Source organism: Osmerus mordax, chromosome 25, assembly GCF_038355195.1.
Source record: "Osmerus mordax isolate fOsmMor3 chromosome 25, fOsmMor3.pri, whole genome shotgun sequence".
Taxonomy (NCBI): domain Eukaryota; kingdom Metazoa; phylum Chordata; class Actinopteri; order Osmeriformes; family Osmeridae; genus Osmerus; species Osmerus mordax.
The window spans coordinates 8,570,530-8,581,007 of record NC_090074.1 but is presented as its reverse complement, the minus strand read 5'-3'; the positions used below and the strand labels follow the sequence as shown (position 1 = coordinate 8,581,007).

Here is a 10,478-nt window from a genome sequence, read left to right as displayed (position 1 = left end):
TAATTGATAATGATAATTTAATGACATTTGTTTTTCCAAATATAATCCAAATTCTTCTTAATAAATTTTTGCTAAGATTGCCAGCGAATAGCTTGGGTAAATAACTATTGAAAGGCTCTCCACTTTCTCCACTCCAAAAATATAATTCTTCCAAATATTTTTATGTCTCTTTGGAGCCAGTTATTCATTATTAACGTGTACAAATATATCCTACTAAGCAAGTAAATAAATAGTATGAATATTTATGCAGGCTATATAGGCCTATATAATAGTTTAACACATGGTTTTTGTTTGTACATTGATACGGTATTTGTTGGAGTGATGTTTTACTGGATTAACAGTCAAAAATGGCGGATGTGTAGGACCGCTGCTGGGCACAGATGTTGCAATGGGATGTTCTATTGAGCTTCGCCTCTTGTCTTCTATACTCTTTGACCAAACTCCAAAAAGTAACTTTCCCCAGGAAGTCATCTCCTATGTGTGACCATTACAGACTCAATATACCACTATCGCCCTCTGAAGGACAAACAGAGAAATGTTCCAGGTCTCTGAAACCTATGCCCTGCAGCCCCGGCCGGTTTATCTACCAAACCTGTCCTCTTTTCTATCAGAAGATGGTCCTCACAAACAGAGGACTGCTTTAGCTCCATAAAACTGTTTTCTGGTCTCCCTCCTGCCGGGTCTGCCTACAAAACGTACCCTCCTCACTATCAGCTGGGCCTTGCAGTGGCAGGCAGGCACTGGGAGGCCAGGAGGACCCTTGGCCCTGGTGGTGGGGGGCCATCCTGCGAGGGTCCCCTAGCCCTCCCATACCCCCGGGGCTCTGCAGCAGTTTGCTCCTCTGCAGTGCCTCGCTATAGCCTGGGGGTCTGAGGTGAGTGGGCCGGGGCAGGGGGGGGGCATCCGCCATTCTTCCAAGGGCCACCCCCACATCCCCCAGGGTCAGCCCTTGGTACCCCGGAGGGGTTGGGGGGGGGGCCCGGTACCGCTCGTCCTTGCTCGGGGAGGTGACACAGTACACTGGGATGGAGGGGGAAGTTATGGAGATGAAAAAGGGAGGAAGTGAGGAGAGGAGGGGAGAGGAGGAGAATGAAGAAAATAAAGAAAAATTACAACAACAAAAAAATATATCAATGTGATGTTCACAAACATGACACAACCATCTACTGAAGACAGCCAGACAAACAGTCAGACAGAGAAACAGACAGACTAAAAGTCTGTCAAGCAGTCAAAGAAAGACACACATTGGGAGGTGGGGCTAGCTGTGATCCCTTACCCATCAAGCCCTTCTCTGTGCTCGATGTCACCATTTTATAGGCTGCATCTGTGCTTGCTGTCCTTTCAGGCCCCTCCCCCTGAGGTGCAGAGGTCTCCGCCGCTCGTCGTTTAATCGTTCCGTAGCTTCCTTCGTACGTGTCCGACAGCGAGCTGGAAGACGCCCAGCTCTGCCGTGATTGGTTATGGTCCGAGCTATCACTGGAGTGTCTATTTGCTGTGGGGTCATCTGCCCCGGCAACCATCACCGTCGGCACCGCCCATGACGGTGTTGCAATCCCCTCCAGCTCCGCGATTGGTCCAGCCAGCTGGGTGTGTCTGAAGCCTATCAAGTGGGAATGGTCCCAGGGCCGTGACTGGCCGGACGGAAGGTTCTGGAAGTTGTCGTGGGAGTTGCTGGAGCATGAGGTCCAGCTTCCCCGCCCACTGTCAGCCACGGAGTCCAAGGAGGTGTGGTCTGGAGTCAGCTCCTCCGCACTGGGGGAGGAGGTGAAGGTGGAGGTGCGCATTACAGGACCTCGGGTACATGGAGATGAACTGGGGGGTGTGGGGAAGTGAGAGGAAGAGAGAGAGAGATAGAGGGTGGAAGGATAGAAAAGCAAACATGAGAAAGAAAGAGAGAGACATAGAGGAAGAGAGGGGGGGGGGAGAAGTAGAGACAAAGACAAAGAGAGAGAAATGTTTAGCACAACCCACAACAGGTTAATCCATTTCATTGATTGCAACATTTCTGGTCATATTCATGACCCTACTGTTCCCAGTTTTTTGATCTCCTGGTGATTTTGTACATTTGCCCACAGACAAAGAAATGATCAGTCTATAATTTTAATGGTAGGTTTATTTGAACAGTGAGAGAAAGAATAACAACAACAAAACACAGAAAAATGCATGTCAAAATTGTTATAAATTGATTTGCATTTTAATGAGTTAAATAAGTATTTGACCCCCTCTCAATCAGAAAGATGTTTGGCTCCCAGGTGTCTTTTATACAGGTAACAATCTGAAATTAGGAGCTCCTAAAGGGAGTGCTCCTAATCTTGTTACCTGTATAAAAGACACCTGTCCACAGAAGCAATCAATCAATCAGATTCCAAACTCTCCACTAGAGCTGTCCAAGGATGTCAGGGACAAGATTGTAGACCTACAAAAGGCTGGAATGGGCTACAAGACCATCGCAAAGCAGCTTGGTGAGAAGGTGACAACCGTTCGTGCGATTATTCGCAAATGGAAGAAACACAAAAGAACGGCACAACCATCGTGGGCCTCATCTCTGACAGTGACGAGTCAGCCTACAGAGAGGAGGTTGATACCCTGACATCATGGTGTCAGGACAATAACCTCTCTCTCAACATCAGCAAGACTAAGGAGATGATTGTGGACTATAGGAGGCGGCAGGAGGAGGAGCATGCACCCCTATACATCAACGGATCCGAAGTGGAGAAGGTCAGCTGCTTCAGATTCCTCGGAGTGAACATCAGCAGTGATCTCACCAGGTCTGCTCACTAGGACAAGGTGGTCAAAGCGGCCCGGAAACGCCTCTTCTTGAGGAGACTGAAGAAGTTTGGCATGGACTCAGTCATCCTCACTAACCTTTACAGATGCACTATAGAGAGCATACTGACTGGTTGCATCACAGTGTGGTATGGGAGCTGCACAGACAGGGGACGCAAGGCCCTACGTAGTGTTGTCCGGTCTGCTGAGTTCATGATCGGCAGGTAGCTCCCAGCCCTACCAGACACGATGCCTCAGGAAAGCTGGCAGGATTCTAAGAGACTGTTACCACCCATAATTCAGTCTTTTTACCCTGTTGCCTTCTCGCAGGCGACACCGAAGCATTCGGTCTCGCACACGCAGACTGGACAACAGTTTCTTTCCAGGGGCCATCAGGCTTCTGAATGAACATTGATATATGGACACCGATACACTTCTCACTAGTCACTATTTTTTTTTTTTTTTTATAAGGTTAGGTTATTTCAGCTACTGGTTGCACTATCAGAAATATTGCACTATTGTACTTCACTTGTCTTAGGTTAGCATAGGTTTATAAGGTTAATATAGGTTATTTCAGCTACTGGTTGCACTATCAGCAATATTGCACTATTGTACTTCACTTGTGTTAGGTTAGTATAGGTTTATAAGGTTAGTATAGGTTATTATGTGCAGTATGTGTATTTAGAGGTTTAGTATACTGTATTGAATATTGTATATTATTGTATATTAGGTTTATTATATTTTTGCTTATCATAGATGTAATCTATGTTCTGTGTACTTATATGTTATGCCAGGTCGTTTTGCGTTGTCTTGTCCTAAGAATTTCAGTGCCCAGTCTGACCCTGTGTTGTTCTGTGCATCTGACAATAAAATACTTGAACTTGAACACCTCGTGGAGTTGCAATGATCATGAGAACGGTGAGGAATCAGCCCAGAACTACACGGGAGGATCTTTTCAATGATCTTAAGGCAGCTGGGACAATGGTCACCAAGAAAACAATTGGTGACACACTACGCCGTGAAGGACTGAAATCCTGAAGCGCCCGCAAGGTCCCCCTGCTCAAGAAAGCACATGTACAGTCCCATCTGAAGTTTGCCAATGAACTGAATGATTCAGAGGAGAACTGGGTCAAAGTCATGTGGTCAGGTGAGACCAAAATCGAGCTGTTGAGCATCAACTCAACTCGCCATGTTTGGAGGAGGAGGATACTGCCTATGACCCCAAGAACACCATCCCCACGTCAAACACGGAGGTGTGGCTACACCACCTCGCACACGCTGCTAGCTAGCTAGGCTACTAGCTGCTACTGATTATGGCAAGGCACATTTAATACATTACAGAACAAAGAAATACATTTCGAAAACCAAGAAAACTATTTACTTCCTCAGTCTCCTGTAACATGAAAAACCTAATTTGAATTTAATAATATTCCTAAAATGCTCAACGATCACTCTCTGTCGGTATCCAACATCAAACTTCACAAAACTTCTCAAAGCAGAGAACACCCCAGAGCCGTTGAAGAGTCTTTGCCCTCCGGATGCTATTTTATGATTGGATGAACAGCATGTCAGTTCATACTGCAATAGCTTTGATTGGTGGGAGGACATCCTCCGGAAGCAGTATTTAATACCATGCATGTCTATGGACGGAGGGTTTATCACACCAGCCGCTAGGTTTTGTGTTGAAGCAGAGCCCGTCTACGGAGAGCCTATCCACTCTCTATTAAGCCCCATTGTACCGAATTTGGTTGCAGTTCCACCAGAGTTCCACTGGGGGTGATCGCCGGCATGAGGCAATGAGTGCAGAATGAATGGGAGTTTATGGAGCTAGACGGCTAAATTGGTCTCTTTCGCCTGATTGTCGTTGAGAAATCTCAGATTTGATTGTAGTTTTTGCAATTTCAACATGGATTATAGGTCAAAGTTGAATGAACGAGTACTTATGTCCTTTCGATTTCTTACAGGGTGTCGTTGTTGCCCATAACACGCTAGCATGCTGCTAATGAATGCTGATTATATGACGTCATTGACATTTTAAAAGGCTTTTTAGAACAAAAAAGCGACTTAAAAAAAAAATATTTGCCTCCTCTTTCGAATGCAACATTCAAATTACTAGACAAAAAATTACATCCTGAGAAAAGTGGATTTTGAGGGGTATAGCTCCATAGACCTCCATTCATTCTGCACTCACTGGTGAGCGCCCTCATATGGAACCAGAGTGGAACTGCAACCAGTTCAAAAGCCAGAAGTTTCCCGAGAGTGGCAGTTCTCCCCATATTAGACATTTTCTGGTTGAAGTCAATGCAGCCAGAGGGAGACGGAGGCCAGCTGTCCTCCGGATGTACGTATATGGTTCTATCACAGACAGTGCTGTTGAGTTACTGTGTAGACCTTCAGTTCAATATTGTGTATTTAATTAAATGTTTTAAACAGTGACATATTAATACATTTAGTATAGTTTTATTGTAGTTAGTTAGTTTCACATTAAAAAAAGAAAATAAATGTCACTGAGGAGGATGATCCTCCTCTTTCTTCCTTGACGAGCCTCCAGTGGTGTGTGTGTGATTTACCTCATGCTGGGCTGGCTTGTGGCTGGGATTGAGATTTCTGCTTGCTCGCTAGTCTTGCTGAGACAGCGATCGTCTTGAGCGGTGTTGGGCATCGAGTCGACAGAGCAGTTACTGACAAGGCTGGAGCGAGACGAAATCTCACTGTGACTGGAGTCTGACAGTTCTGTTCTGCCTCCTGGGAGTAGAGTATAGCCTGGAGGAGAAGACAGGACAGAGGGAAGCAGGGATGAAGGACAGAGGAGAGGACAAGAGAGAGAGATAGAGAAAGGGAGAAGGATGCATAGAAAGAGAGAGTGAAGGAGAGGAAGGTTCGTTTCTGAGTTACACACAGACAGACTACTCGGAACACTGTTTACTGTAGACTGATGATATGTGTGGCTATATAATACCTACACTACTTTCAAACTCACAAACATGTTTAATACAAACACTGGAACACTTGGAGCAACGGACATATCCTAACTCACAACTTCGGTTCAACATATGAAATTAAGAATAAAATAGCTTCAAACTTCAAACTGGCATCATAGTTTACACAGAATTAGTGAACTACTGTTTAAAAACACAATGTCTAACAATCCTTCATCCAACCAGTGAATTGCACAGCTCAGACATGTCTCTCAAGTCTCTCTCAAGCTGCCCTCAGCACTGATCCTCAACAGTGGAAAGTGAGCTTGAACTAGAGCTAGAACCTGGAGGTAAAACCAGTGCTTTAACGTTCACTAGAACCAGAGCTAGAACTTTCACTAGAACCAGGAATAGTAGCTGAATTAAGACCTGGAAACCTGAGAGTTTTTCAGTGTCTGTCTCACTTTCTCACAGCTCCTAGAGATTTACTACAAAGTTCATATTTACAAGCTGCAACAGTCACAACCTAATTCTACACTGGAGCTATGTTCTCAGTATGTCTGTCCAGTCCTATGAATGAGGTCTATCTTCATAGATAGATCTGCAGAACCAGGTGAATGGTCCAGGGCTGGCTGATCTCCTGGCCATGAGTTGCCCTAGTCCACTGCTCCCTGGCTGGGGTAATGAGGCCAGGGGCCCCTCCTGGGCTGGAGCTCCTGGAGGTCTGCACACCATCAGCCTCTCCCTAGATTGACTCCTCTCTCTCAGCAGTTTGAAGGGGGATCGCAGCCTCTTTCTGAGGGGGGACTCAAGGGGTCTTCTCCTGCCTTCTCCTGGGTCTAATGGGGGGGTCCCTGGTCTCTCTCTCTGGATCCCTGTAGGGCTCCCTATCTGCTCTACCTCCATCTCAATCTCAGTCTCTCTCTCCTCTGCTCTCTCCTCCTTCCTGCTCTCCTCTCTGCTGTGCTGCCTGCTCTCCCTCTCCTCCTCCCTCTCAGGACTTGGCTGTCTGGTCATCAATAAGATCTTCTTGTGGAGGATGGCCCCACCTATGCCATAGCTGCGTAGGTTGGCAGTGCCACCCTTGGTGCTGGTGTTGCTGGCCAGAGACGAGGACGAGCCAGACAGGTTCATTTGGGAGTTCTGGGACTTGGGCACGCCGCCCACTGCAGCCAATCGAAGGGCAAGACATGAAGAGGAGAATGAGTAATGTTAGTGCTGTTTGGTTAGAGCTTTGGCACTGGACACAAGAAATACACTCCCACACCAGTTTACTGGTGTGTGTATGTGTGATGGCATGTCACAAAAAAGAGACTGCTAATCATAGCAAGTGTAGCAAATGTGTTAAATGCCAAATCTACTATATTGCTGTTCACACAATTAAAAACCTTTTTTTAAACATTGATTGGAGTCTACATCTATTCTGTCTCAAAGTAATTACTCCCATGGCGTAGTGAACATTAACTTGAATGTAAGATAGAACAAAGATGATAAGTTTGTTGTTGAGGCCCGCCTTTACATTAATACAATTATTAAATGAAAAAAAGGATTTGACCTAGACAGGTACAGTCTGTTTACTGGTCTATTCCACTTCCAAATCTTGTTTTATAGCAACAATTGCTTTCTTGTTTTGTTTATTGTCTGTTGACGTGAATAAAGTAAATTGAAGTGTCCCACTTCAGCTGATGCAGAATTTGACATTTATAGAATTTACACATCTGTCTACAAGTGGGACATTTCTGTGTCAATGCACATTTATTTTTACACAAAAGAAGGACATCCGACTTCTGGGTTTATCATAAATTCTTGTTATTAATGGTACATTATTGCTACCTACTGTCAGCAGTCATGTTTCAGCAGACAAAGTAAATAGAGATTGTTGTTCCGATGCCCCTGACAACAGTCGACATTTCAAGTCAGTGTAAACCTCTGTATGTAATTGTAAGCTGTCACAAGTGGGCATTAAGAAAAACAATGTCATAATTAAAGACTCCACAGTTTACAGTCTCAAAAACACAATGTTATGGCTAACATTCTGCCCCCATCACGCCTCGCATCGCAGCCTTTCTCAAATGAGAAATCTCAAATTTAGTGGGTAACATCTGTATGGTGATGGGTAGCTATCCCGGTGGGTAGCTATGACGACGACAGAGGCGTACCCTTGCGCGGGGAACCCTGAGGAGAGATGGTGGGGCTGGAGTGAAGAGAGGAGACTACAGACATGCTGTCTTCAGGTGCTCTTCCTCTGGTCCAGTCTCCAGGCTCTCTCTCCCTCTCCCCTGCTGGGGCTAAGCTGTTACCCATGGGGGGCTTCTTCACTACCTGAGGGGAGCTGGAATCTGGGGCAGTGGGGACAACAACAATAGGTGAGTGGAGGAGAGGTGAAGAAAGGTGAGGAAAGAGGAGATAAGGGAAGAGGAGCTGAGAAGAGAGGAAAGGAGTAGAGAGGAGGGCCGAGCAAGGCATAGGAGAGCCGAAAAGGAGAGGACGGCTGAGAGGATGGCAGATGAGGTTTAGTGACAGCATGACAGTGGCAACCAGCAAGTGGAGAGGAGAGGTGGACTCACTCAGCGTGATGGCCAACTCCTTGGCTGTGCTCTTCTTGCGGAGCGGGTTGAGTGTCACCGGGCTCTGGAGAACCTGGGAGACCCGGTTCTGGGCCCGGCTTGATGGCAGTGTCGAGCGAAGTGACACTGGAGACATTTCCGACTTGGTGGAACGCCGCTCACTCAGGTTCTTAGACACTGTAGTCATGGAAACAAGGAAACAATGTATACTTGGTGCTGTAAGATCGATATGAGAACGAGAGACAGAGATAGAGAGATGAATAGAGGGAGAAAATTAATAAGGACAAAGAGACAATGAATGTGAGAGAGATGGCGGGGTAAAGAGAGAGGAAGAGAAGCAAAGCGATAAAGAGACAAAGAGAGATGAAGGCATCGAGAACAGGAGTCATTAGAGGACAACCTAAGCTCGGAAATACCCATGAACAGAACTGCGTGTATGTGTGGTTGTCTGTCTGTGAGTGTTTGTGTGCATGCATGCTGCGTGTGTGTGCACATATGTATCAGTGTTTCCTTTCTGATTTATTTTAACAGTGGGGGCAGTTCTGTCCGAACAACACCCCCCCCTCCCGCCAATTGATAACTGACATAACAACTTCTTGTAAATGGTCAGTAGGCTAGCCTATCGATTAAGGTAGGACACTCAAAAGCATGTACACTGTCTGCTTCATTTGATCTTGATAGGCTAAGCATTCTGTAGCAAATAATAACAATAAACCCACTATTTATTAATTACAACTACTTCAGCATAATGATGCACCTAAAATACAAACGTGAGCAAAAGCAGCAATCGCTATCGAATCAACAGACGTGCAATTTAGCTAGCAGGTGAAGAATACAAACAACGAAAATCACCAGTTAACGTAATTTAAATTTGCAAGAACTATAGACTTATACAATAACAGGCTTAAATGAACTGACAACATCAGTTATACGACTTACAGTTCTCAAGGACGCACACACGATCTCACAATCTCAACTGCGGTGTGAAGCGCGTGTCCGTGCTATTCTCCGACATGCACTCTAACAATTTCTGATACCGCGGCGGCAGAAATTTAGCCGTGGCGGGAGCTCTATCAACATAGAGGAAACACTGTGTATGCACGTGTGTGTGCACCTACCGTCTGTGTGTGCGTGTGCTGATACTCACAAGTACTATAGGAGGGCTCACACTGCATAGACATGGCGAGGTGTTTCTCCTCATCCGTCTCTACCTGCAGGTGACACAGGTACTGCTTGACCTTGCGCGCCATCTGGGCGTCTTCATACAGCTTCTTGGCATTGAGCAGTGAGCTGCGGCGGACACGTTTCTTGTGTGCGCCCCCCTGGACATCCAGCATGTTGGAGTTGGTGCTTCCCTGACTCAGAGACCTGAAGGGAGGAAGGGGACAGGAGGGAAGGAGAGGGGACAAGAGTGTGAGAGAGAGAGACTGTAATATGTTCCTGTGCTAGACTGTATCAGTGCAGTAAACCATGCGGGTTAGCAGCGCTCTCTCACTGCTGGGACACCATGCTAACAAACACACACATAAAAACCAACAACAATATGGTGAACAGGGTTAGATAATGGAAATGCAATGAACATCAATAAGAGGAGGGGGATACACATGCACACACACATGCACACTCCAGTCATTCAATGGTGGATTTCAGTACAGGTTGAGGCAGGTTGCTGTGGATGGAAGGGTTAACATCACGGATCAGAAACAGACATGCAGGCATTTGTATGCTAGCACTGATGCCAGGGTAGAGAAGGAAGCATGGCTGGTGATTGGCTGGATTGACAGACTGTACCAAGATACTGGGGGTGGGGCTGGGGGGGGGGGGGGGCAGGACTTACCCTAGACTCTTCCACCTCTTCTTCCTGAAAGCGAGAGCCATGGAGCGAGGTTTAAAGAAACACACAAACAGTTAGGACAGAGAGACCAGCAGAAGAAATACACACAGTCAGGAGGAGACTCAGGAAGACACACACAGTAAAGAGGAGACTCAGGAAGAGAAAGATAAGCACAGTTAGGACTGAAGAGAGACCGGCAGGAGACAAGGTGACCACTCATCAACAGGGGATGGATGGACACATGTAACAGACATGGTTGAAGACCCGTCGGAGGTACACTGGGCCGATGTTCGCCCTGACTTGGGATCGAACCCGCCACCTCCGACATCTCAAGCACGAACACTACCAGCTACGCCAACAAAAAGCTAGCCATTCGTTGGTGCAGGTGGCCTG

General features: G+C 46.3%; 2 protein-coding genes across 4 annotated transcripts in view; one reads left to right on the top strand and one right to left on the bottom strand.

The window, feature by feature from the left end:
• LOC136933698 (rap guanine nucleotide exchange factor 6-like) overlaps positions 1-10,478 on the bottom strand; it is a 119,589-nt gene that overhangs the window by 3,876 nt on the left and 105,235 nt on the right. For all 3 annotated transcript variants that reach the window (XM_067229190.1, XM_067229191.1, XM_067229193.1), the window contains 7 exons: positions 9,399-9,619; positions 8,252-8,428; positions 7,844-8,023; positions 6,734-6,850; positions 5,337-5,529; positions 1,277-1,812; positions 700-1,020 (listed from right to left, as the gene is read on the bottom strand). In XM_067229190.1, coding sequence (XP_067085291.1) covers positions 700-1,020; positions 1,277-1,812; positions 5,337-5,529; positions 6,734-6,850; positions 7,844-8,023; positions 8,252-8,428; positions 9,399-9,619 — 1,745 coding nt within the window. The remainder of the gene's footprint in view (positions 1-699; positions 1,021-1,276; positions 1,813-5,336; positions 5,530-6,733; positions 6,851-7,843; positions 8,024-8,251; positions 8,429-9,398; positions 9,620-10,478) is intronic.
• The window catches only part of LOC136933706 (homeobox protein MSH-D-like), a 300,351-nt gene that overhangs the window by 193,247 nt on the left and 96,626 nt on the right, over positions 1-10,478 (top strand). The gene's annotated exons all lie outside the window — the stretch shown is intronic.